This window comes from Oenanthe melanoleuca, chromosome 1 (assembly GCF_029582105.1).
Source record: "Oenanthe melanoleuca isolate GR-GAL-2019-014 chromosome 1, OMel1.0, whole genome shotgun sequence".
In the NCBI taxonomy this organism is placed as follows: Eukaryota; Metazoa; Chordata; class Aves; order Passeriformes; family Muscicapidae; genus Oenanthe; species Oenanthe melanoleuca.
The window spans coordinates 20,716,201-20,743,914 of NC_079333.1; the positions used below are offsets into that span (position 1 = coordinate 20,716,201).

The 27,714-nt window shown below is 37.8% G+C and overlaps 1 protein-coding gene across 1 annotated transcript in view; it reads right to left on the reverse strand.

Moving 5' to 3' along the window:
* NME7 (NME/NM23 family member 7) overlaps nt 1-27,714 on the reverse strand; it is an 87,032-nt gene that overhangs the window by 33,522 nt on the left and 25,796 nt on the right. The window contains exons 4-10 of the mRNA XM_056501258.1: nt 27,415-27,525; nt 23,688-23,738; nt 21,105-21,312; nt 17,693-17,798; nt 4,863-4,927; nt 3,999-4,067; nt 314-415 (exon numbers count right to left, since the gene is read on the reverse strand). Of these exons, the coding sequence (XP_056357233.1) occupies nt 314-415; nt 3,999-4,067; nt 4,863-4,927; nt 17,693-17,798; nt 21,105-21,312; nt 23,688-23,738; nt 27,415-27,525 (712 nt within the window). The remainder of the gene's footprint in view (nt 1-313; nt 416-3,998; nt 4,068-4,862; nt 4,928-17,692; nt 17,799-21,104; nt 21,313-23,687; nt 23,739-27,414; nt 27,526-27,714) is intronic.

The window sequence follows — 27,714 nt, forward strand, 5'->3', positions numbered from 1 at the left end:
ACAGTTCCAGGGCTCTGAAGCCTTGTATTACTATATTTGTGATCTTTAATAGAGATTTTTGCCTAGATTTCGTTCCTTTCACATAAATGTCACCAGAGTACTTTATCATCTGGTTTAGGTAAGATCAGAAGGGTTGCTAAAGGATTTGCAAATTGGTCCACCAAGGCTGGCATCAGACCTCTGTAGTAAGGTAATACTGATATGTTTCTAATGAATGCAGCAGGCATGTGTCAGTCATACCACACTTTGACATTTTAATTCACTTAATACATCAACTTTTTAAGCTCTATTTATCACTCAAGAAAGTACTTACAGGGTCAGAAGGACCACAGAAGTCTCTGAACACTTTTGAAGGATCGAATTGTCTAATCTCCATTGCTATGCAAGGGCCTGAACACAACTCTGAAACCATCTCCTGGAAGAGAAAGAAAACAGAAAAAAAGTTGAACTCTTTGGGCTTTAGCAAGGGTTGTATTTCTCCCTGAAACTAGGCCCAAACTTACAGGACAAGAACAATTAAGAAATATTGTTGCATTTAGGAAAGTAAGGACACTATTGAAACAATTAGGATTCATCATTAAAAAATGTTTTCCATTGAGCTACTTGGTTTAGAAGGTGGAAATAGAGAAAAATTGGATATTCAGCTTCAACAGTATACTGAATAGCATATAACAGCATCCACAATACTTTAAATTCTTTTGTAGGTACATCCTTATTGATCTGTACCTAGATTTCATGGCAGTATCCCATAACTTGTCAAACTAGACTGAATCTCTGGAATGCACTTTGCTGGGTTTTCAGCCTGGAAAATCACACTATGTTCAGCCAGTTCCACAGGCAGCAATGTTCTTTGCAGAAGCAAAAGAACCCTACCAGAAGCACAGTACACAGCCTATATATATTTCCAAATATACACCCATTCAATGGCTTTAAGTCATTAAAACATCTCCTGGGCTTTTGGTTCTCACTGTCTTTTCCTATTACAGAAGCTGAAACACACAAGCCAACAGAATCTGTGCCTGTGGTACAACCTGTTAGGGAAAGGGTCTGGCAATATTCTTGTGATGTACTAATACCAGGATCTCAGTTACAGTGAAATCATCTGTTTCCCTGGAGTCTTCAGGAGAGTAAAGAGACATTGTGACTTCCATGTGGGTGATGAAGATGGGTTTTAGTTTTCATAGGCTTAAATTAACTCTGGGCATTAGGGCCAATTTGGAGTTTGTTAATTAGAGGTATAGGTTTCACAAGCAGAAAGAATCTATTTTGATGTTCTAGTCTGACTTCCTTTTTTAAATCATGCCCTTATAATTGCATACTTGTCTAGAAATCTGGGCAGACAAGTTTTAAAGAAATCAAGACAATTAAAAGAATCAAAACCAATAAAGAAAGATAAAAGGACAAAACATGCACAGAAAGTAAGGGAGGACAGGTAAGCACTAGCAAGGTTCTGTAATCATGCCCACCAGCCACAGGCAGATCAAAGATGAACCATGGAAAAGCATACAGAGTGGATGAAAGAGCAGAAGGAAAAGAAGAACTATGTCCTTCTCTTCCTTCTATGAATTGTGACAGAAAACAAATACACAATGACTCCGAGTCAATCAGCACTGTTCCAAAAAGCTGCTCCCACTGGCTTCCATACAGAGAACACGTGCCTAAGTTCCCCTCTGTGTATTTTATCCAGTGCCTTTATCATCAACTAGATCCTAGGAAATTCAGGTAGTAGTATTCCTTAAGGACCTGAAAAGAGTGTAGACTAGCCTCATGCTCTACAACATAAATAAGCATTTTAATTCCAAAAACTGTATTATCACCAACAGACCCTCTGTTCAAAACAGGTCAAAGAGCCACGTATTTAATTCTGCTAAGAAACAGTAAATTGCCACAAAGTCACTACTCTGAAGAATTTAATTAAATTCTGTCATCTAAACAACTGTTAACAAGAAAACAGAGGAAAAAATGGGCTTTTAACTTGAATCAAGTCTGCAATTCCTGCAAACTGTGGTTATTCTTGTTCCTCCCTGTTTTATTTTTTCTGTCTCAGCATGGACATCCCAGCAGCAACAGGGAACAACATGACAAAGTTACTACTGATGTCTTCATTACTGCACAGAGCTGGGACCTGAAGTCCAGCTGCCATCAGGTACAGCACAGAGGCAGGTGGTTCTGTGTCAGATAAGCCTGATCTACTTACACAGCCTCATCAAGTCCAGAGCTGAGTCTAAGTAGCAGATAGTGTTTGTCTGCTGAGCATGAAAATTAAGCAACAGTATGTAAAATCCCATGTCCGAGATAGCAACAAAACTAAAATTTTGGGCAGTTGTACAGCTTTCTCTTTTCACAAAGTACTTTATATACAATTTTAAAGTCAAACCTTTATCTGACTGACAAGGAATAACCAGAAGAAATGGATGTACAATTTTTTTAAAAGGATTTCTGGATGCCAGTATCTTCTGTGCTGAGTTATTTTGGAATGATAAATAAAATTTAGATCAAAACAGATGGTTCTGAGTCACATATAGAAGAGGTCATATTCTTTCCCCAATATCCTATTTCGTAACATACTTTACTGTTTGGACTGCACTGACAATATCTGTTGCTGTTCCCATGTGTAACTTCTCTAGAACCCTTCACCATCATGATTAACGTTTCCATGTTTCCTGTTTCTCAGATATCCTGAGTGCATGAAAATATTAATTTGATTTCTTTTCAACTGAGTCAATCCAGCACATATAACTTGCAGGACAGAGCCCTAGATTCTCACTTTACTTGACATCACCTAAATGTATTTTATTTATTGACTTGCCTTGTTTAAATGTCAACTTCCCTTCTGAGTAACTCTCCAATTAAATTATATAATTATAATTTGAGACTTGTTAGAGGGTTAGAGATCAAGAGCTGCAGAAAATGGTAGAGAATTTCCCATTTTGTTCAAACCAGAGACTTTTGCAGCACTACAGGACTCCCGAGGCCCTGAAATACTGGTCAGATACTACTATTTTTAAAATCTGCCACATACCTACAAGTATGCCTGTCCAATCTCCCTTTGGTACTCATCAAAAATGATGTTCAGAGGAGGCCTTGTGAGTATTCCCCAATTTAAGAGTGAACTAACAGTACTTCTAACCCATTTAAAGACAAATCTACAAACCCAGTTGAAGTAAGTTAGACTGAACAATCAAAAAGGAGGAAAAAAAGAATAAAAATTTCATTTTCAGAGTAATATTAGTAAATATTTAGAAAACTAACAATAATGTAACCATTTAAAAATTAAGGATAATTTGCAACATAATGGCATGGCAGTAAAGCTAAACTCATTACTATGAATAAATTACATAGCAAAGTAAAAATTAGTATGATTAAAATGAACCAAAATCCTCTGAGAGAAGGTGATCCAGAAATACAAGCTCATCTTCATGTATTCCCATTGTTCTATATGCAGTCAGGAAGTTTTATGTGACAGTACAACAAAGCACTATACTGTAGAGAGTCTCAGATGTCCACTGGGATTACAGTATATCTTAAACTTTTTCAATTTTCTGAATATTAACAAAAGTAAGATGAATAAACTCTAGAATAGTTCAAGATGTCACTAGGAAAGCCTCCAATACAGCAGCTTCATTGTAAAAAAAGACAGAAATCTTTATTTTGGTCCAAGCCTCAACTGTAATATCCAATCAAAGGAAGATGCAGGTGTGATACATTCTCATAGACCAACATCAACAAAATAACTTCTCTGGGGGAAGCTGGGGACACAACTCTGTTGAATTTTACAAATTCCTTGGCTGAACAATTTTCATGAAAGGCTCTCCTCTATTATGACACACATAATGCAATTCTCACAATTAATTAATTTATTTGAAAATAAAACAGAACTATTCAATACCAGGTTCATAAAAGAAACCACATCACAATCCCAGCAATAAGAAATGTGGTAATTTCCTCACTTGAGCATATTTCATTTTCAAACAGATTCTTGTTAAATTCATGCTTACCAGGTATTCAGGAACGACACCTTTGTAAATCTCATAAAATTCTTCCACATTTGTACGCTCCATGTTGAACTAAGAAAACCAAAAACCAGTCTGAATTAAACAACAGGAATACACAGACATCCCTTCTTAACCAGCAAACATTCAGAATCCACTAAGTTTTACAAGGTAAAAGGAATGGCTTCACTCCTGCAATATGAAGCTTGTCAGCAGCTTAGTCAGTGACACTGGCAACATAGCACACAGTATCTTTTTCCAGATCAAATACAAGTAGACAATGCAGTGTTGGCTGATCCCACTAAGAAAGGTGCTATTCTTCATTTGTGATGGGGATTTGAGTGATAGGACAATGTCAGATCTTGAGATTTCCACCAGAATTGAAGGGCAGGAATCTTGAGAACAATCTCTGTGCCAAATCCCTTTAACTGCTGAGGGTGTTCAGGGTGTCAAAATCCCTTAAGTACCTTTAAAAGCATTCCCTATAATTAATACTAAATATATATTTTTAAAAAAATAAGGAAGAATACTAACAATAGTTTCATTAATCTTAGCTAGTACATCTTGTAAAGATATCTCAAATTGCTTCAGAAGAGGCAGATACCATTATCTCTCCTCCTAACTACAGGGAAACTCAGATACAGGCAAGTGAAGTGTCTTGGCTCAGGGTCACCAAGCAAACAGAAACAGATTAGCTGATCAATCAGATACTAAAACACAAATGTCAAAAGGAAAATGCTGATCCCAAAACATTGTTACAGTCTGCACAAGGGTTTTATACTGCAGGAGGACATCTGTGCACTGCTACGATGTGCATACAGCACTACTCCAACTACTATTTATCACAAAAACACACAAAAGGAAACCTACCATCTGCAATGCTGAGATCTCAAATCCTTCCTTGAGGATGGTTTTTATAATCTTTCCAGCAAGCCCTGAAGAAACATGGAAAATAAAGTATTCAATTTTAAAAAGCAGTATTTACAAGTGAAAAAAAGGTATCATGCCAATATACTGCTTATTCTCAAACTGAAAAAACAGTGTTTGTGTAATGCAGTTAGAGGAAGCAGAAAGCAGAGTTCACACACACTATGTGTTCTATATGAGGTTACATGTTGATTGTTTCAAGTAACTAAATTCCATGCAGCTGTTGAAAATTATTTCTACCAAAAAAAGGTAACTAGTGAAGCCTTTCCTTTTCTCAGATCAACTGCAAAACACCCAGTTGCTGCAAGACCAAGATTTATATTTTTAATGAAGACCCACTGGCAATACTGATGCTTAATCAGTCATCAATTCAGAGCATCAGCTGTCTTTTTCTTTTTGCAGGTCCTACTTTAAGCCAGAAACAATGCAGAGTGATAACAAATGTTGCCAATAAAATAATACAGGAGTTCATGTTTTCTATAGGGAAAAAAAAACAAAACAACAGTGCAAAATAATATACTTCTTTGAAGTTTACAGCTCACAAATATGCTATTACTGATGATACTGCTTGCTTATTCTCTTCTGAACACATCATCAGAAACTGAATTCAGAACTGTTTGTAAAACAAAACACTGAACTTCAGAAAAAAAGAACCACTGATTTTTCACTGAATATTTTAGATTTGCCTGTCAGGCCATTCTGAAGATTATGTCAGCCAAGTACAGTACTCTGTGTGAGTGAATTTCACAGAATCATTGTTTTTTATAGAACACAAATGCCTTTCCTCTAGTACAATTTGTGAGAAACCACAAATTTCTGGACATTTATCAAGAAAATAATTTATCATAGAAGAATACCCTGTAATGAATGACCACAGCAGGATGTGACTCCTGGCCATTAGAACCTTTTATTAAGTAGTTTTTAAATTTAGGATATTTAGCACTACATAAATTTAGGAGATAAGATAAAACAAAGCTAGTATGGAAGTTATAGCATGCTTGAGACACAACCTACTAATATCTGTGGAACAGGTACCACATTAAAAGGTCAATGGAAGCTCTGGGTAAATGAGACTGACAGTTGCTTTCAAAAATTGCGCTTACAAATGAAAATTAAAAAACCATGTCCCTGAAGTATTTTCTACCATATTTTCACACTAAAGTTTATGTAGAAAAGCCTTCCTTCTATAAAACACTGCATATTTCTTCCAAAAACCTTCCACCTACTAAAGGGAAAAACTTGAGATTTGGATGCATACTTAGTCCATGCAGCTCTTTGCGTTTACAGAACAGAGAAACAAGCGGAGGCAAATACAGTTCCTGTCCCACTATGATGTTCCACCATGTTTTGGTGAAAGTTTCCATTTAACACTGCTGTGAATCCGGGGAAAAAAAAAATCCCCATTTTTTAAGATAAAAAAAAAAAATATTGCAACAGCAAAATGAAGGGACTTGGACAGGTTTTCCCAGGAAATGCAAGACCACATCAGAGAGAGAAACCAGAGCTCTGGTTTCTTTTTGTCCAACCTGCTGGAAAGGCTGAGCAGCTCATATGCTTCCACACAGGTTCCACTGAGGCAGTGAGCCTTTAGTCTTGTTTTCAAAGATGAATGGGCAGCTTGTAAAGAGATCAAGTGACAGCCTGAGAATCTTTCAGGAAATGAATAAGTAAATGGAAGAAATAAATGAATTTGATTAATTAACTAATTACACATGTGACACAGCATAAACGTTTCCTCATTCTCAATCTTCAAAGACAACATTCTGGTCAACTGCTTCACCAGAAACCAGCAAAGATGAAGAAAGGGCATGGCAGATAAATGGTTACTGTCACTTACAGGGAAAAAGCTATGAGAAAGGTAAGGGACAGCTGCTTTGCCTGACAGATGTCCATTTTACAACTTTATCAATCAAGAATGAGCTACTTGCATAGGCACTCTTAGCCAGCAAGCACTTAATTAAAATACATCAAGTTATGGGGTATTATGGAAATCTTTTGTCTTCAGCAGTTTTACAACCTACAAGCAAAATCCATGTTTTAGAGAAGCAAAATGGGACTCTATTCAGCTTTCTGGGCTGTTTCTCTATTGAAGTCACTAAGACCTATCTTTTCTGCAGAGAGGAGATAGTCTCCTTTAATGACAGAAATTCAAGTAGGAAGGTATTTTGCATAAAGGACTTTAATGCAAGGCTCCTTTAATAATTGTGATAAATCTATCAAGATTTTCCTCTACATTGTATTTCTGAGTTCACTTTCACTCATCAGAGCAGTAGAGCACATAATTGTTCCAGACAGACTGCCAATGTCTGCAACACCCAAAAGGCTTAACCAAAGGATTTACTGGCACCATTCAGACAGACAGACACCTCATCCACAAAATTCAAAGTGCCTTGAGGAAGAAGGGCCATGAGATTTAACTTGTGTTTGAAACGCAGGATGTTAACTCTACTTCCCAGATGTGGGAATTGAGGCAGAGGAGCATATGCAAGTTGCCAGTGGTGGTGCAGATCCACAGATCCAGTGACTTGCCCTCCCTTGTCCCAGTTTAGGTAATACACGTATCATTTCTCCTAGGGATACTTTCCTTCCAAATTCTACCTGAACCAAAATAGAAACAAAAAAGCACAAAAGCAATCCCCAAGCAACAGAAGAGTGGAAGCTCAAGGCTCAGTTTGGGATATGTTTGAGGCTTTCAGGCAGTTGCATGACTGAACTGGGACATATCCTCTTCTTTGGGGGCAATAAGGCTCAGGAAAAGATGAACTCATTAGAGTGCCATTTTAGCAGTTTTCAACAATGCTTTTCAACTTTAAAATCCAAATCTGTAGTGAAAAAACAACTTTCTAAGGACTCTTCAAAAAGGGTCAGTGAATGTTTAAAATGTGATTACAGTAAGAACCTAAATCAAAGTCGCAGATTAGGCACCAGTTATGACGAATTTTCAGTCACAAAGCACAAAAGAATCCCAAGCATTACTAATACAACCAAGCGATTTAACACTAATCCAAGCAAAAAGAGTGAAACAAAGGGAGCACAGGCATAAATTTTATGTCTGCTGGGCAGCCTTTTGTTACTACATACCTAGTACAGGACATGATACTTTTTCAATATAGACAGAGATAATTTTCCAATATATTTTAAGCATAAAATGATAAAGTACCACAACTTCCTCAGTTCATTAATATTATATGACTTGTTGCTTTACAACATACATTATTTGAAAATTGTCCTTCATTAAGAAACAGAAAGTAGCAGGGAAGACATCAGACTGAAAAATCCAACAACTGTTTGCAGAATCAGGCATTGGGATAAAATAAAACAGTTTAATGAAAGTCACTTTTAACCTAATAGTACTTTAATCAATGAGCCATAGCAACTGTGCTACTGGGACCTTTCAGTCCCAGCGCACTACAAACCACCAGCCCTAAGAATAGGAATGTTACATTCTCTTCCCTTCCTTCTTGGCCTGTTTCCTAATTTAACCATTCCTCTGTTAAAAGCTCATTAGGCAAGATAGCAGACTGCTTGAAAAGCAAGGCAAGAACTAGATTCCTCATCTCAGCCTCCATATGCTATTTTTTAAATCCTTCCAATAATTAAAAATAATTCCTCTTAAACAACAGGGGTTTTTTTGACAGGAATACAAAAACTGCCATGACTGATCAGATTGATGATCCATCTCATCCAGTAACATATTTCTAAAAGCAACCTGCACTGGGTGCTTAACATATCACTAACTATAAGTAGCAATTTAATTTCATGTCTTTTTCTGACATTTTGAAATGCAATTTTACTCCATAGTATAATGAAATAATCTGATTCTTTACTGCCAAGTGATAAGGTCCTATTTCAAAACTCCAGATAATCACAATCAGACCTGACTCCAAGCAAAGTCTTTTTTGAACTCTAGAAGATGGAAAAGTAGGATTCAGAGTTGGGTCCTCCTACAATGTTTTTCAGTTGAAGTTCTTGCTAATCTTTGTTTCAGACAACATTGAAAAACACTGGGCAGTAAATGACCGATGTCCTTCTCAAAAAGTGTACTTCCTCCTATCAGTTGGTCAACCTATACCCTGAAGAACAAGGTTTCTCTCTCTCTTCTTTTTCTACTTAGGAATAACACAATTCTAGGCATTTTACTGTGCAGCATAAATACACCATTTCTAGACTCCCCGAAAGTTTGGTCATGGTGATAATCTATAAATACTGGTCTCCCAGCCCCACTGTGTACTGTATGAAAAAGGCTATGGAGCCATTTTTGCACCTGTGCTCTGGCACAGCGAGGGAATGACAGAGGGTCTCCTGAGGGACGACCTGGGCCAGCAAAGGAGAGGGGGACCTCAAAAGTCACCCAGGCTAGTGATGAGGAAAAGAAAAGACCAGTGGATACTGATGGGAGAGAGAGGAGTATGTGAGGAGTATAGTGAAAGAGTCCAGGATTTTCCATTATTCCTCATTTCTGTCTAGGTACTGTAGTAAAAGGAGAACCTTGAGAAGTTTGAAGGGCAGCTTTATAGACATTTATTGAGAGACAAAAGATATCATGGCTTACTGGAAAATAGAAGTCAGGATTGTACTAGCACAAGAAAAATTATGCAGATAGTAAATCTCAGGGGGCCTTGGAACCAAAATGACCGAGTGTGTGACACAGCTGAGAACGGGAACTGACAGATTCAAAGGGGGTGAAAGGTTCAAAGGCTTAATTCCAGCTGCAACTTTCTGAACTGCTATGAACAAGGCAAGACCACACATGTGAATGCCAGGCAGGGCATTAGAAGCACAGAATGATTAAAATCCAAAGGGAAAAAAAGGTATTCTGGGAATTCTAGCATGGGAACAGATGGGAAGAGTCACACTTAGCATTCGGATACAAAGGCCCATAGAGAAATTCAAGGCAAAGATCACGGCCAGCAATTTGGGTGGGAGTATGAGCCATTGGAGAAGAGAATTTGAAGAAAGCAATATTATGAAGAAAGATCAATATCTGTCCAACAGCTATACTGAACTCAAACTGATGGCTGCATATCTACAGAAAAACCCCAAAACACATAAAATCTTTGTTTTCTTTCTTTATTCTTGTGTTAAGAGAAAGCTTTAAAAGAAATAGGCAGTTAGCTTTGCTCTTTCTTTCAAGACATTCATTACTTTGTACTCCTTTACCATATCCACTCAGATTTTATTTTTCTTTCAACTTAAGAAGACTATGGTCAATCATTCTGGCTAGTAAAATGTTTCTATGGCTACAATGTGTTTCATTTATTTTTGTTTATTTCTTAAGTGTGAACAAAACTAAATACAATATTTTAGCTGAGGCCGTACCACTGGATTATATGAAGGCACTCAGTATTGTAATTCAAACCATTCACAAGCTTAGTAATATTTGTTTCCTTTTTTCTGGTTATCCCTGCTGAACACTGTGCATGGGACTTCTCATGAATGGTTACAGCTACAGAGAGAAAGTGGTTAAAATTATTCCTTGGAATGTGCATTAGCCTATAATTATAAACAATAACTTTAATATACTTTCACTGTCAATTATATTACTTCTGGAGGTTAAAACCTTCAAGAAATCCCCTACAATCTGGAAGGTTCACCAACTCACTGTCCTAGAACAATAGTAAAGATCTGTAAGCTCTATAATTAATTTTCAGCTTGGCAAAAGACTATCATATATTCCTACATTCTGTGCCTTGGCTGTTTTCAGATCCAGTATCTTGCCTTTCTCCTTACCCTGATTTGAAAACAGCAGTAAAAGAATAAACTTCAATATATTTACCTTTTGCTCCAAGGTACGGTGAGTTAGATTAAGCATGGCCACATTTTTTTCATTTTTCTAAAATGTTCTCAAAAATTTCTTGTAACTTCAGGTTCTGTTACATCACTAAATATCAGGCCAGCGATACACTATAAAGTTTTCCTTAATTACATTAACTCTTCTTTCATCTAATTTAGAAAATATGTTCATCTTTTGTAAATGTACTTCTAGAAAGCTGTATATCCCTGTCTTACCCATCTCAGGTTAAATAAATCAAGTTTTCTTTGGCTAAATCTCTTATTCTTTTGCTCCTTTTTTCTGTTATTGTTGAAACAGAGTGCCCAGAAACTGGACATGATACACAAGCTGGATTCTCTTAAGCATTCAGGAGAACTAGTGGGTACATAGTGCACACTGATTCTGCCTTTTTCATCATTACACCAACCATTTATGTACAAACTTTTCATTGATACCCTGACAGTTCTTCTCTATTTTATATCTGTGCATTTATTTTCCCTTCTCCAGCTAGTGCTATGCAGTTTATATTCAGTTTAATCATCTTTGCATCACATAATTTCTGCAGTTCCTCAGGAATGTTCTGTTCACATCCTTCAGAATTTCAGAAGGCACTTGGTACCATGTGTGAATATTGCAAGCATGCTCTGTCCTCACCCATCCAAGCCATTAATGATAATATGGATTAGAACTGGCCCCAGGATGCCTGACAAGACTTCATTTGCAAAGCCCTTTTAATTTGATGTGCTCATGTCCAACATTCAGGAGAACATTTAAAGCTATGCAGATGCCTATGCTGTAAAGATCTAAACATACAACTTACTTCACTAATGGAAAATTCTTAACAGCAAAGAACTTTCTCAAAGGCATTGATAACCAAGTGAATTAGGGTACCTTGCACTGTTTTACCTTGCTTTGGAGAAAACATACTTGGAGAATTCAGAGTTTAACATAGTATATTTTCCTTCACAAATGACATGCTGGCAAATGTCCATCATATGTCCATCAACCACTGAGTGATTTCAATGAAAATATACACTGCTGATTCATCAGTTTCCTTGGTATGAAAGAAGTTTCACTATCCTGAAATTCCCTGGTCCACTCTTACAACTGACTTTTCTCCTACCCTTTACAAGTGAAAATTCTGAATGCAGTAGTAAACACTCATTTCTAAGGTCTCTTTTCTTAACGTTAATACCATCATCCCTGCACAGAGATGACTTCCAGTAACATCAACACCACCAATATACATCTACTAAACACAGGAGCAAATACATTTTTTCCAGTTGGAGGATACTGAGCTTCAGAAAGGATTAGCTGTGCCATTTGTCTCAAACTGTCAGGAAGGATTTTCAAATTCAGTTCACCTCCTCCCCTACTGAAATCTATTAGAATGTAAAATATATTCTTCATACCTAAAAAAAATACATGTCACTTCCCCATTAGCTATTGAAATCCAGAATCAGTCTAAGCTGGGAAGCCAATGCCAAGGTGCTAAAACTTTAGGCAGAAATAAACGAGAAACACTATGGGCTTGATTTCAAAACCAAACACCCCAGGCAAGGAATATCCATCATTACTACTACAGCAAAGAATTAAAAACACAGATGGAAGCGTATGGATAACTGATCTCATAAAAGCTAAATTTTTTTTATTCTAAATATGGTGATGAAGTGGCAAAGTAGGTTGTTTTCATTTTAATCATTTTCTCCTAGCTTCTCTAGAGAAAAAAACCCAACCAACCAAAAAAAACCCCAGCAGCACCAGACACCACCAAATGCTTCAACACCCTATATATTATTTATATTCAAGGAAAGCATTAAGAAACAAACTGCATTTAATTTGACATAAATACATCTCCTCCCTGGGCAATTCTGTCTACAAAAGAATGCCTGCAGCAGAAAGTACAGTGTTTTACTAGTTAGTCCTCACATGACTGCAGCACTAAGATTGCCATATTTCATGTGGGAATGCACTGAGGTCACATTTCAAACTATCCATTCTGAAGTATCTGCAAAGATTTGTGTTCATTCCATGATTTTTTTTTTTCACTTTCAGATTCTATCTGCAAATAATTCCTTCTAGACTTCAAATTGTTAAGTCCCTCAAGGTTGGCACGCAGTCTTGTAGACAAAATCCAGAGAAAGGTTCTGGCTACAATGAGGTAAACTCCACAGCATCTGCACTTCACCTTTCTATTATCTGCACATTTACCACAGACAGAAGATGTACTTTCAGATTACATATGAGAAAACTGCACTCCTCATTTTTTCTCAAACCAGTTTCTGAAAACCCTGTTCTAATTCTAGGTCTCCTGAAAATAAAAATACTTAATTACTCAAACTTATGCCAAAAAGGGTAAAAAAAGGGAAACAATTTCCAAAGTTTTTGTATCTAATAAACACAAATAGTCTTGAGAAAAAACTATGAAATAGATAAGTAGTACTGAGAGTGGTAATAGATTTGTATCTCTACTATACCATCCTCTTTTTTTCCCCCCAGCTTATTTAATTTCCTAACTACACACATGTAAGTATACTTAGCATTATATAGAGGTGAATGGACATTTTCATAGTGATGCCTCCTCTCTTTCAAAGAGCAACAAGTGCATTGTGTATCAGGACAGTTCTTCAGTTGTCTGCACTCAGATAATTCACTACAATGTTGGGAATCTACAGTCTTCTCCTCACTCTCTTATACAATAAATTCACTTGAGATTCTACATAAGTAAACCTTCTTTCTGTACCTGCCTGAGACTGCACTGCCATCCTCAGTATTCTTTTTGTCATGGTTTGTCTTTGGAGCTACAAACTACTCTCTCAATTGGAATTTTTCTACCTTTGCATAAAGGAGGAAATATTATTCTTATGACTTCCTGTCATGCAATGTTTTGTTAATCAATGTAAATTTCTACAACTTTCTAAAGCTGTCTGCTAGCTACTAAGTTAATATAGAAGAGCTCTATAAGTTTTATCATCCACTCAGAACAGGTGTAAAACCATGATTCTACACAGTATCTTTTCCATGTAGCAAGAAGGTACTCCTGCCCCTTCTATTTTCTATGAGGTTTAAATTTTCTTTAGTTGAAGAATATTGTGTAAGACAGCTCTGTATTTTTTTAATTAAGAGGAAAAAGGATTTTACTTACTAGAAATGTTAGAACAAAATCTCAAGCTTAACACATACAAGGAGAGCAAACCTATCTGGGTAGTTAGTTTCATGCCTAGGACCTCTCAAAAACATAGAGGCTTCCTTGCCTTTCAGTTTGCATATTATACACTTCTGACCTTAACCTTTGCAGCCTGATCATTGCTGTTTTAAAATTTTCCCCTGCTAATTTCTCCAAGGAAGAGGCTAAAGGCCACATCAAAGAAACTTTAAATGAGTCATGAAATACCAAAGTCTACTTCTTACAGTAAACATGACTAAACTGTTACACATAAAAATATTAAAAGTTAACCCCACCCAGTGTGATCTATAGGGTGTTATTTCTGCTCACAAAACAGTCAAATCATAACTGTCCTAAGGGCATTAAACTGATGTTTATCCATTCTGGTGAATTTATAAATTTGGCTTCTGAGCACTAGTGCAAATATCTCCAGATCTACTAACACGAAGGGATTTACAAAAAGAGAATGCCTAAGTGATGGCAACTATGATTTTTGTATCTCAAGTATCAGAAGCACAAGAAGCAGAAGGATTACAGAACACAGACCCACACTAAAAATTTCAAATTATTAAACAATTTGAGCATACAATCTTAGAGCTGTGCTTACTAGTTACCATCCTCCTTGACTGAAAACTGGTCTCAGGAGGAGAAAACTGAAAGACAGTGAGAAGTGTAAAAGATTCTAGACAGAATAAATCACATCATGTCTCCCTGATGCAACCCTGGTAAGAACAAATCTGCCTGGAGTAGTATCAGGCTGCTTCTGCATTCTTCTAGTTCTTAGTGAAGAGGAATTGGACTGATCTTGCAAATCCTCTTCAAAATTAAAATACAACCACCTGACTGCTGCCAGCCAGGGAAGCTTTCCATCTCCACTGGGAGCAGCCACCAGTGAGCTAAAGCTGTCTATTCCAGAGCTCTGGGCTACATTGCCTTCCATGGCCTACCCATTTCTGACCCTCCACAGAAGGTGTTATGCTGACACCAGAGTGACAAAATAGCTATGGCCTTACTTAAGAGACGTGCATGGCACACATGCCTAGAGGGCGAGCGATGCCAGCACTCCAGCATTACCAGCACTCCTGACAGCAGAGGTTAAACTTCACCTTAGTCCCTCAACACCCCTTATCAGGCCTCAGGGTTCCCTGCAGCCTGGCAGACATGCTGACACTCCTGCTTACAGGAATCCTCAGGTGCCTGGGCACTGCACCAGGTCCAGCTGTGCTTGGCTGGACTGGGCTGCCCTGTGGTGGCTGCCTAAGACCAGACACTTCTGTATGTCCCTCAGAAGAGAGGCAGCAAGGCCAGAGATAAAACCAACAGTGATTTTCCTCTACTTTATCACTGGATAAGAACCAGCTGTGGCAATCAAAGTCACTCCCTAAGTGAGTATTCTGCCCAAGAATTAACCAGTATAAACTAGAGATTATATCCAGCCTTATGTCAGCAAGTTAAACTCACTGAAAAGCACCCCAGTTTAGAGCTGCCATTAAAGCAAATCATCTTCCAGGACAGAAAACCATGAAAATTTTTCCTTCTAGGAATTAGTTATGGAACAGACTCTGGAGGAAAAACCAACACTGCAGAAAAGGGCCAGAACACAAAATTCAAATCATTAATTCAGTCAAATGTCTCTACAGAAATAAAGACTAAATCTCTGTATAAACTCAAGTACGTAAGTGAAACTTCATGTAACTGTAAATATGTAATGAGCAGCTTATATTCATGGTAATTAGATAGCCAAGTTCAAAGCCTCAGCAGTGCATAGGAAATTGCAAAAAGGTTTATTTTTAGATACTCAATACTGAAAATTTGTAGAGCACAAATCAAAACTCCAACGCAAAAGAGCCTCTGCTGCTATGACCCACATGATTTTCTCTCCATGCCTCTGGCTTTGCCAAACCACCTTTTCCCACTGAAGGCCACACAGGATTCCCTTTCCTCTCCAGCATGTTTCCACTCACCTGATTGATTGTGTGTGCAGCTTTTGCTTTACTTATTAAGTTGTCCTTATCTTAACCCATGAGCTTCTTCACTTTTACTCCTCTGATTCTCTCCCCAGTCCCAGAGAAGCAAGCGAGACCACAACAAAGCATTAAAATACTTTGCTGACTTAGAAAAGTTGGTTCTGATTTCTTCATTCTGTTGAGAGTAGTAATAACAGCTGCATGGAGGGATAATGCTCACACATTTTGTCTTTCAAATTTTAGTTGCTTTTTGGCAGCTGTCCTCTGGCTTTCCAGCCCTCTGTGATGTCAGAAAAAGGACTATATAGAGGACACAAAGACCTCAGGCTCTGTAAGACCTCAGGACTATACAGGGGACATTAAAACCAGCACTCATATTGCAAAGCTAGATGTGCACATATATTTTTTGTTTACCTACATCCATATCCCCTCTTCTCTCCTCACCACCCTCACCCTCTTACAGGCACTCATTTCCACAGGGATGTGCAAATAGGGTCACAATTTGTCTTCTGGCAACTTACAAAAATTCAAAGAAGTTAAAGAAAAAGAAAGAATGGACAGGACACTATGAAATCTACAGAGATGAGTAAGATTAAAAATAGGAAGAGAAAGCCTGAGCTCACTAAGATAAGAGTCTGTGTCTCTATATGTAATAGAAATTTTATCTTAAGTCTAAAAACAAACAGTCCAAGCCATCCACTTTGCTATTTTTAGACTCAAATGAAGGGCCCTAACAATTCTGCCACAGAAAAGTCTGTCCTCTGCAAACATGCAGCTAGGTAAAATCACAGTCCCAGCTGCTGCCCATATTTCTGTAAAAGGAACATCGCAGCGTCTTTGCTGCATGGCAGACTTATCAGTAGCAGATACCATGCAGGGTCTGGAAGAGATAACAGGCACATTATCAGTAGCAACCACGAAACTCCGTCTTGTGAAAGTCTTTTTTTTTTATTTCAGCAAGCTCTCCAGACATCCCACTTGAGGTCTGAAAGGCCTGGAAACTGCTCCAGCCACTTCTGCTGTTTCCATTTAAGCTATCCACAAAGAAGTGATTAAAATGTTGCAGTGTGCTCTGCATCTTACTAAGAAAAAACTCGATGCTCTCACATAGTGATATTTATTCTGCATTCAAAAATACTGTTTCAGTGCCTGAGTCAAAATATTTTACTGCGCTCACTGCTCCTACACATGCTCCTGGATCTAAGTACAGGACACACAAGCAAGGCTATTTTTGCACAGTAACAGTAGAGCATTAAGCATTTCCAATACTCATATGGCAAACTCCCAGGGCATTCTCCAGCACAGAAAGCATCACAGAATCCACCAAATGCTTTAGGTCTTTGGCTCACTTTCATAAAGAAGCCTTTCCTACTTTCCATCTCCACTAAATTCAGCAGAACAAGATTCATAACAGCACAAATCTCCCTTTGTGAATTGTTTTAATCTGATGTGCTACTGCCTGAGTGGAGGGCCCTGGATCATGGCCAGGTGTACTGTCTTCACTCTGTTGGGAACATGCTAACCTCTTCCAGCAGGTGACCATGCTGGGCAGACATGGACATGGGAAGCTGTCACAGTAAGATATGTCAAACCTCATGTAGGTTTTAATCCTCCTTTTTTTCGCCTCTCCCTTCTTATTCTGAAGTGAAAAAGTATCTGCATAGAAAGCAGACCCACTCACTCTTCATTAAAATGAACTGCAGAAATATCAAATGTGCATGAAATGCAATGTATCTGCAAGCTTTGCATGAACTGTGAAATACACCCTGTGCTCAGGCAGTCTCATTCTCCCCAAAAGTGGGCTCAGGAATGATCCTGGATACAATGGACACACACTGCTTTGTCCTCTGCTATCTGCATTGCTTACCTTCATTAACAGCATGAGGCTTAATAATGCAACAAGTACAGTTTGTGAATTTTGCACTGCTGACTGGTCCACGACCTCCACTGGAGGGAAAGAACAACTCCAGCTCCTGAAAACAATTGTAATTAAACACATTTTAGATTGATCTAGCTGCACACACCAGCTTTTATCATAAGTAACAACATCTGAAGTATCCATAATCATAGAAGATAACCCTTTAGAGCAGAATTTTTTTTCTAGAAATACTTCTTCCCAAAAATATTATGTCAAATGTATCTTTTCCCCTCTGCATCATTGCTACAATCATAAAAACAGGATTGGAGTATTTCTTGCAATATCTTCCTTTTCAGCTCTGCAATGCAATTGTTCACAGTCAGAGCATTGAAAATGCTGATGCAGCCATCATTTGGTAGAGGTGCTCCCAGTTTTACTAATGCTCTCTCTCTTTCCTCAATATCTTTCCAAATCCAGTCCCTTATACACATATCTTATTTTTCCATTTTTTCAAATAATCTTTTTCACTATATAAGCAAAAATACAACTACTATCCATTTCTCAGTATTGTTTTCTTTCCATATACATAACGGACCTCCTTCCAAATCGCTTACATTTTTTCCTTTCTTCTTCAATAATTAAACTTTGTCTAAAATTGCTGAGTCACTTCTCATGCCTTATTGGCACTATAATTTTTTAAAAAGTCTTATTGAATTGAACTTGATTAACTTAATTGCTTTGATTTCTCAAATCAAAGGAACCTTTTTGCCTTCAATCTCTCTCTTCTCACCATCATTATTTAGGCATCAGATACCTTGGGTCTTAGTCCATACTGGGGTGAACTTGGCAGTCAGGTTTCTTTCCTCAGTGATATTTTTTCACTGTTCACTGCCAGCTTCACACTTTTTCTATACCATTTATTCACATATGTTAGACAATCTGCCAATTAACAAATGCGCTAAACACAGGTTCCATTTCACACCTATTGGTCAAATTCAGCAAGAGAATTGATACATTTCTATTTAGGAGAAAAAAATACATCCAAGAAATACTACTACCAAATGTATTTGATTTTTTCATGTATAACAGCAGCAATACTGAAGGCTATTTCCTGGAATTGTCTCCCTTAATTTACTAGCTCAACTTAAGTGCAAGAGACTCATATTTAGCTCATGGCACTTCAACAATTTCTGTAATCCCTTCTTGAAGAATTCCACAACTCAAACTTGTCAATGTTTGGATCTTGGACAATGGATCTTTCAAAAGAAGGGAAAAGGGCCTTTATTTTTCTGCTGGCAAATAATCCATATTTTCAGTGGCACATCTGAGACAACAGGGTCCATTCCTTACATCCTTCTACTGATAAAATGCTGCATGATTCAAGGAACTTGTCCCACTCTCTTAATTGCTATTTACTCTAAAAGAAACAGCCAGAAAAAGGCAGTAAAATATATATAATATTTTACACTCAGTTTTATTCATCAAAATTCATAAAATAAATTTATCTCAATAATGCCGAAGGACTGGCATAATGAAAAGCCAAACTCTAATCTTGTGGAGCATTAAAAAAAAGAAATATTATTTTCCTTACCCTTTATTCCTGATCTAAAGAAATTACAAAATTTGGCCTGCAGAGAGACAGCTTAGAGTGTATCAGAGACATACTTTCACTTGTCATTTAGCCATCAAAAGAACAATGCAGCTTTCCACTCTAAGTGTTCAGCTGACAATATTTCATCAAATGTTGTTGAGACTTCAGTTTTTTGTCAGGAGAGTTCATTTAGGTCCCTTTATCTTATATTTCTTTATTTTCAGCAAATTTTCTGCAGGCACAGCCAACTAGTTTCCATAGCAACTGCTACACAGCCATGTAATACTAGACCTACTAAATTAATAAAGGCACAGGGGCACTAAATTCACAATTTTGCTTGATTTATTAAAGATAGGTATCAGTAACACCACAAAGATGCACACACCTACAGACGGTTCAGCAAATTAATTCCAGTGTCATAAAAAAGCTACAGATGAACAGGGTCTTCAGACAGCATTTCAAAAATAATGAAATGCAACAAGAACAACAAACTAAAACCTAAGCACATACTTATGCTTCTAACCAAGAATTTATGCTAATAGATACTCTTTCCTATACTCTCAGTTCAGAAGCTGGCACAGTTGTCATGGCAGTACACAGGAAAAAAGAGAAACTTTCACCCTTATATTTTAAGACATCTATTTAACCAGAATTCCAAAGTCTTTGCTGACTATAACTCTCCTTCATCAGAAAAGATCACTTTTATCCAAACTCTTTCTGAGTCTGCAATATGTTCATCAATTCAGAAAGCAGAAAAAGTACTTGATGCCCAACATGCGATTTCTTGCCAAAACCTGAAGGCACAGGGAGAGGATCCAGCAGCTCAGGCACAGTGCAGAGCAGCAAGGTGAGTGCTTGGGCACAAGAAAACTGCCTGTGCTTTGCAGGCAGCCTGCTGTACCTCACAGCCTAACAGTTCCAGAAGGGGAGGATGCCCAACTCTGCCCTCACCACCAGGGTATGATCTCTGTGCACGTTTTCTAAAATACACTGCTTGGCAGCTCATTAGGTATTCTGAGGCAGGTCTCTCTCCAGCTGTGCTACTGCAGCTGTTCCAATTTAAACAGAGGGAAGACTAAAATCAAGGAAGCAGCAACTGGTATCTTTCCCCAGCTAAATTGGTCTACAGCTGAGACACCACAGCAACACATCAATCAACCATGAGTTAAACTTTACTCCTGCCATCATTTATTAGCGTATCTATCCCAAAACAATGCACAAAAAAGTCACCTTAATTCTACAGAAATGGTAATACCAATTACCCAGTCCAAGGGCTTCTTCTTAGCACTGAGAAAAGAAACACTGCAGAGAAAGCAAAATAGAACCAAACTCCTCAAAGCCACGTCCACAGTGTTACCTCTCAAAGCACAAAAGCACTACAAAGTGGCCTGGTCTTTAATTTTTCATTCTGAACAATAACAGCAAAGTAGGCTGCAAGCAGAGCACTAGTGAGAACTGTGAACGAGAGCAAATATGTGAAACACAAGAGGGCATGAAAGTATTTGTTTAATCCTTTTCTTTTTATGACCAGCATTGGTAGACTATAGGTAGATTACATAGACCATGCAATTAAGTCACTGTTTGTGATGTACAGGAAACATTAAAAATGACTAGGCATGCTCTCCTGATCAAAGCACCCAGATTCACCTTTGTGATAAACAAGATCTCTGTTTTCAGACAGTTTATTTTTCCATGCTAAAAAGGAGCCATGAAAAATATGTAAACTAGTTCTGAAACTTAAGTGTGGAAACAAAATGACAAATTCCTAATCTGGTTATTAGCAGATAAAAGTAAAAATAGACCTTAGTCAAGAAAGAATCAAAAACTTACTTTAGCAGCTGAAGCAACTGAATCAGGGCCATGAGCTGCATCTCTTAGGCCAGAAAGTCCAAAGCTCTCTGAGATGCTGTCCAGTGTATCACTCTCAGTCTCTGTAGGGTTTGCTGGCCCCACTATTGCTCTCCATTTACTCACTGCATCATCTCCTAAGAGCTCCATAGCAAGGATGGGGCCACTCATTATTAACTGGAGAAGTTCACTGCAAAATGGAAACAGCACATGTGATCCATGCTACAAATTAAAACCAACAAAAACATGATCCAGTGGAGATGCTCAGAACTCAACTTGATAAGACCACGAGGAACCTGATCTAACTTTGAAGTTGACTCTGTTTTGAGGAAGAGGTTATATTAGGTCATGTGCAGACATTCCCTAATAATGGTTGTTGAAAAAAACCAACATGTAGATAACTCAAGCTCACTGAAGCTACTCTGTAGAGTCTTACATTTCAAAATAATTTTTAAAGGATCAGTACTGGTGTCCTGTTAACAATGAAAGAGAGACCCTTGGTAACCACTTGTCTGACAGGAATGATTCCTAAGCTTTCCTCTTCTGCACAGCAGCATTTCAAAACTCATAAATGATGTGGATGTGTACCCCACTGACAGAACATCAGCACTGCTTTCAAGCTGAATTTTCACTGCCCCAAGATCTCTCCCATGGATTTTGCCCAGCCAAAGTCTAAAGTGGGAGAGAAGGGAAAGGGCTGAAAAGTTTGCATGGGATAAAAGACTTACTCACAAAGTGAGTTATTATATCTTGGCATAACCCAAGTGATTTTAATGGGATGAATCTAAGTCAGGAGAAGAGGTTGTCAGGAGCAGCCTGTCTCCTGTCCTGACCACCTCACAATAGAAAACAACCACCCAAAATTGGTAACCCAAACATTCAATTTAAAAACTAAACAGAACACCGTAACTATAACTCAGTATCTTCACAAAACATGCATACCAATAAGCCTATCTTTTCACTGTTTAGTCTGGATAGAACCAAAGGCAAACATTGACTCTGGTTTTTGTATTACTTTGTTTAAAAGAAGAGCTTTACACAATTATAATTGTGGATGTGCATGCTTCTCCAACTACCTTCTTCCTAATGATCACTGGTCAAGAGAAATCCTAGTAGTTTTTTAAAAAAGAAACAATATTAAAACCATGAGAAGTTACATAAAGAAACAACACAATAAAAAGCTATTGGAAGACATGTTCTGCTGGTCAGAGTTTGCTTGTTTTGGACAGTTAAATAGTGCACATACATCTAAGAAAAAAGCAATTTCTACAACACTATTTACTGTGCAGACTAATCAAATATTCTTTTTTAAAATTTATTCTTTAATATGAAAACCATTATTTTCCAAACAATAGAGTTGTTACTTTTCCTTACTATTCATTAGATTTACATTGACTAGTGAGTTTGCAAACTAAATCTGAATTTAAAGACAAGATACAACATCAAATATAAATGAGTTGCAGATTTCACACATTATTGCCTTGAAGTTTCTTGTTTCTATTTGATTTGGAATGCTCTAGAGCTATTTATTTCTAATTTAGAGAAAAATTCTATACAAAAAATGTAGCCAATAGGACTGTAGGATGGGAGACAGGCACACCACAGTGGACAAAGGCTACAGTTCCTCAGACAATTAGCATTAATATAGATACATATCTGTGAAATAAGACTGCAGGCAAAATTCTTGATTATTTATCAACATATTCCAGCAGGCTTACTCAGCAAAGAAAAGGCAATTCCAAATCATCCATTCTCTGACCTGCAACATGGTCAGACATAGCCTGGGGCCATGTCTCTCTGAAGGGCTTCAAGTTTGGACCCACAACAAATCAGCTGCTGTTGCTGGAGAGCAGCTGGCAGTACTAAATCTCAAGCACTTCTGACAGTACTGAAACCAGGTCTTTCAACCACATCAGTGCAGACCCAGGCATCATCATGGCTGAAAAACACAAGGCATCTTCTTTCTAAAAGAAGCAGAATGCCCAATGGAGGAAAAGAAAGTTGCTGGCACTCTCAGGGAAAGTAGAAATTACTCAGTCTCTGGGTCATAAGCATCCATCTGGTCAGTTATGGAAAGACCAAGGTTTCTCACGTTAGGTGGAACAGTCTAGCATCGTGGAATTTTGACATTTGTCCAAGGGTAGCAGTACAGTAAAAGCTGCCCCATGCCCTATCCTTTCAGTTATTTATGATGTGGGGTACTTGTTACCAAATCAATTCTTACAACTAAGTCTTCCCCCTAATTCTCATTATTTGCAAGCTCCACCCTGATCCTGAAGATACCCTTTCTCTTAGCTTTGAAATTTTGCCCTGCTAGGAGCATTTTCACTTCTAAGGGACAAATTACATTCCCCTGATACCACTGGGCTGTAAAAAGTGTGAGTTAAAACCCTGAATTGCTGAAATAAGGATCTCTCCCTGGAGGAAGAAGAAAAGATGCATGCTTTGTCAACTAAGACAAGCTCTGATTTTCCCACAGTCCTGTTGGTATAAAAAATGGTAAATGAATTTCATGCATTCAGTAAGTAAGCTTAATACATGTCAAGCTAAAATTGATATACCTACTGATAAAAAGGTTTTGCTCGATAATCAGCATAGAAATCAGCTGCTTCTTTTCTGGAAAAGTAAAAAGACAGATATAGCTATATATATTTTTATATACATATATTTATACACACACAGATATATACACACAGATATATATATATATATATAGCCCACCCCACAAAAACCACAATTCTCATTTGTTCAAATATCATTCATAAACATGTTTCTACAGGCAATGTCTTCCTAAGTTGGACAAGTTGCTGGGTGTTCATGCCCAATAACAGAAACTACATCTAAATTTCTGTCACATTTAGTGTGGCTACCAGTATAGCTGACAATTCCTTATGCTCCTGCTCTGAGAAGGAATTACTAAAGCCCATTTCAGGGTCATTGATGGTCCCCACACCCCACATTCCCAGGCTGGGAAATAAATGCAGCAGAGTCACCTTCTTGCCAAGCCATTTGCTGTTATCTTGTTCATCATTCATCAGTTTGAGTGGGGATATTTGGTTAATGAAGTTTGGTTTTAAAGTATAAACAAACAATTTATCTGCTCCACTGGAATACTTTATCAAGGCTAGTGTTTGATTAAACTGGTGCTTAACAAAATACTGCATAACCTGGTTTCTATTCAGTGTCCTCAAATCACACAATTTGTATAGGCAGCACAATGCTCTCCACACTTGCACACTTCATAACTCAGTTTGGTCCTGCATGTCTCCTCAGGGAACACAGCAGTGGCTACACAATGACATTGCTTTCTTCCAAAGCAATGGGGTTTCTGCAGTGAGGGGTCTCCTTACACTACTGCCAGGCAAATAAAAGCTACCAGGCAAACCCAGTGTGTCTGCAGCACAGCTGTTTGGTACTCAGGCTTTCCTCAGGTGCTGGAAGCAAAAAGACCTCCTTTTCAGACAAGGTGGTGGCCCTTCCCAAGCTCTACATTGCCACGGCCATGCTCCTACCAGCACTGGGCTCAGCTACCCAACTACACAGGTCTTGGGGACCACCACAGCGCAGAGCTACCAACCCATCCACTGATGGACACACCATTTTGTGGCTTTTCACCTCATCAGCCCCTGCCACCAGCGAATCTACTCTCTTCCTTGTCTTTTTCCCCAGCTGCTTCTCATGTTTTGCTTATTGAACTGCTTTTTCTGCATGGCAACAGCTAGAAAAATCCATAGAGTTTTTCAGCTCTAAACCTGCTATTTTGCAGCTTCAGAATTCCTGTGGAGAGCACAGGCTCAGTATTGGCTTGCTCCAAATCCTTGTGTGTGCCACTTTTTGAAGCTGGAATTTGTAGAGAAGGACAAGCTCTTCAAGAGGATTGACAGGTGAAAGAAAGCAATATTGCTGACCTCTGCTCTGGGTACAAAGTTCATAATCAAAGCAGTGCTGTAGGGTGACTAAGAGATTCCAAATCGGAAAGTTGTTTTTACCTGCAGCACAGTCTTCTGATTTCTTCTGGTCTTCGTGAGTTTGCTCATTTTGAGCAGGTCTCTTTACTGACAGAAATTGCCTGCATATTTTTCAAATAACAGATTCCAAGAACAAAGGCAGAGCTCTGTCACCTGAAATGGAACTTTTGATGCCTCTCATCCATTTGCAGTCCAGACTTAAACCAAATATTGCCAAAGGAAGAAATAACATCATGAAGAACCTAAGAAGAATTTAATTTTCTTAACATTTATCAATGTTTGAACAGTCACATTTTTCTCCAGCTTTTTTTACCAAAATGACCTGAGTAATTCCTGGTTTGTTGCTTTTAGTTCAGTATAAGTATGAGCCATTCAAAATCCAAAATATTTTTATTAACCACACAGTAAATTTGCTTCCCTTCCATTTCACACTAAGGCAGAAGCATGGTGTAAAAATTATGCTAGACACAGGAACTCTGGCAATTTCACGCTTCAAGCCTACACTCTGCAAAAGGTTTGCCTACAATTAATTATTTCACCAGAAAATCCTCTTCTGAAAGTAATTCACCAAATAATTTTGGAAAGCAAAAAAATGGTATGTGAAGAGATTAAGTATTACCATTTCTGGTTGCAAATAAATTTTGAGAGGTCTGTTTCTGAGCTGTACTACTTAGTTAACAATACTCACTGAAATAAATATCAAAATGCAATTGTGTTGTATAATTTAGTTCCTTTTTAAATTTCATTATCATTCTCTGTTTTCAAATAATGGAAAACAGTGTTCACCTATGTATAATAGACTGAACTGACACAGGATTAAAGGAAGAGACTGAAGAAGCAAGTGCCTGCCCACACTTTCATATCTTGGCTACAACTTTTACAGAAGGCATGAATCTACTTAACAGTGATTGATAGACAAATGTTGTTAATAATTCCTTTAAAGAAAGCAGTAGATGATGATGATGTGAACAAGCAAGCCTTCAGAAATCTAAGGGTAGAAGATTTTGGCAAAGCCATAGTTTTATCATTTTAAAATGGCACAGTCCCAAGAAACAGAATAGATAGCATGCAGAGAAACCACAAAATACTCCAGACACTATTTAAATACATTCAGTATCACAGCCCTGTCTAGTGCTTATTAATAATTACTTTCAATTATATGAGACAACCAGAAATTTTTATATTGCAGTAGGCAATATAAAAATAAAAGCTCAAGTCTCCATTTCTTGCCTTCCGTGTGAGTCAACTCTAAAGCACATGACTTGGCTCAATAGTTTGACTTCTCAGACAGACAATCAAATAAAGTACCACCCAAAACAACACTTCAGGATCAAATCTCTCAGATTGCAAGAGAGAGGAAGCACAAAAAAGCTAGTTTGAAAGACATTATGAACTGTAAAGAAACATTAGAAACCTGTTTGAACTCATGATTTAGAGTTCTTGGATGGAGGATCTGGGACCAGAACCATCAGATATTGCAGCAGGTGCGTGCAGAGACAAGAGAAGGAAGTCTTACAGTTATTTTATCAAAATTTCAGAAAGCCATAAAGGTCCTGAAGTGAAGGAAAATTGTTCTTGACCTCACACATAAGCAATAAGAACACATGAAAATGGTATTAGGTAAGATAGATCGCTTTTCTTTCCAAAAACATGTTGCATACGAATACGTTTAGCAAAGCAGCATTGGAGAAATAATGCAGTAACTTTGGGAAAGTCTTCAAGGTAAATTAATTATGTTCTCTTTCCACTGAAGCTCGCCTTCTTTTAAATCTTTGGGCTCAATAAGAAGTGGAGAACACTGAAGGCTGGGGATTAGGAAGATGCATGAGCAAAACCTGTCCAACCCTGCACCATCAGAAGATCATTTGCTTTGCCTAGGACTTCCAGTGATTAAAAAGTACAAATCTGAGAGCACAAATTAAGACAACAGATTTACTGAGAGCAAGCAAACCAAATACTTTAAAGACAATATTATTATAACCAGCAATACTGTCTGTATGAGGAAGCCTTGAGGTGAGGACACACAGCATGTCAGTAGTAAACACTGCTGGATTGCTAAAGCTATGGTAGCCACCCTGGGCTCATACAGACATGACATATTTCATCACCATACTCATTTGCACAACACTTTTTAATACTTAGCTTAAATCTCTAAATACTTTCAGAAACCTGCAGAATTATGAAACTGATGAGTTTCATGAGTTACCTCTCTTACTCACTGGAATGGATCTGACACGTGAACAACACAGAATAACAGCGTTAGAGAATATTCTTAATTGCAAAAATACTTACTTACAATAGAGCTAACCTTAAAAATCCCTTACCTTGAAAGCAGCATCATTTTGGCCTTAGTTATTGTCAGTCCTGCAGTAATAATGATATCAAATAATTCTCCAATCTTACGCATTCCATCAGGTTTAATCAAAGCCAGTGTTCTGGGGAGAAAATAAAAATTGTAGAGAGATACAGCCAACATGACTTTCCTCAGAGCATTTGGTGTGCATGTAGAGTTCACATTCAGACAACAACCAGCACATCAAAGAGCCAAATTTTGTCACAGTCACATATTCACTATCCCAGTGTCTCATCAATTTCCATGCTGTTCTTGAATGCCTATGCAACAC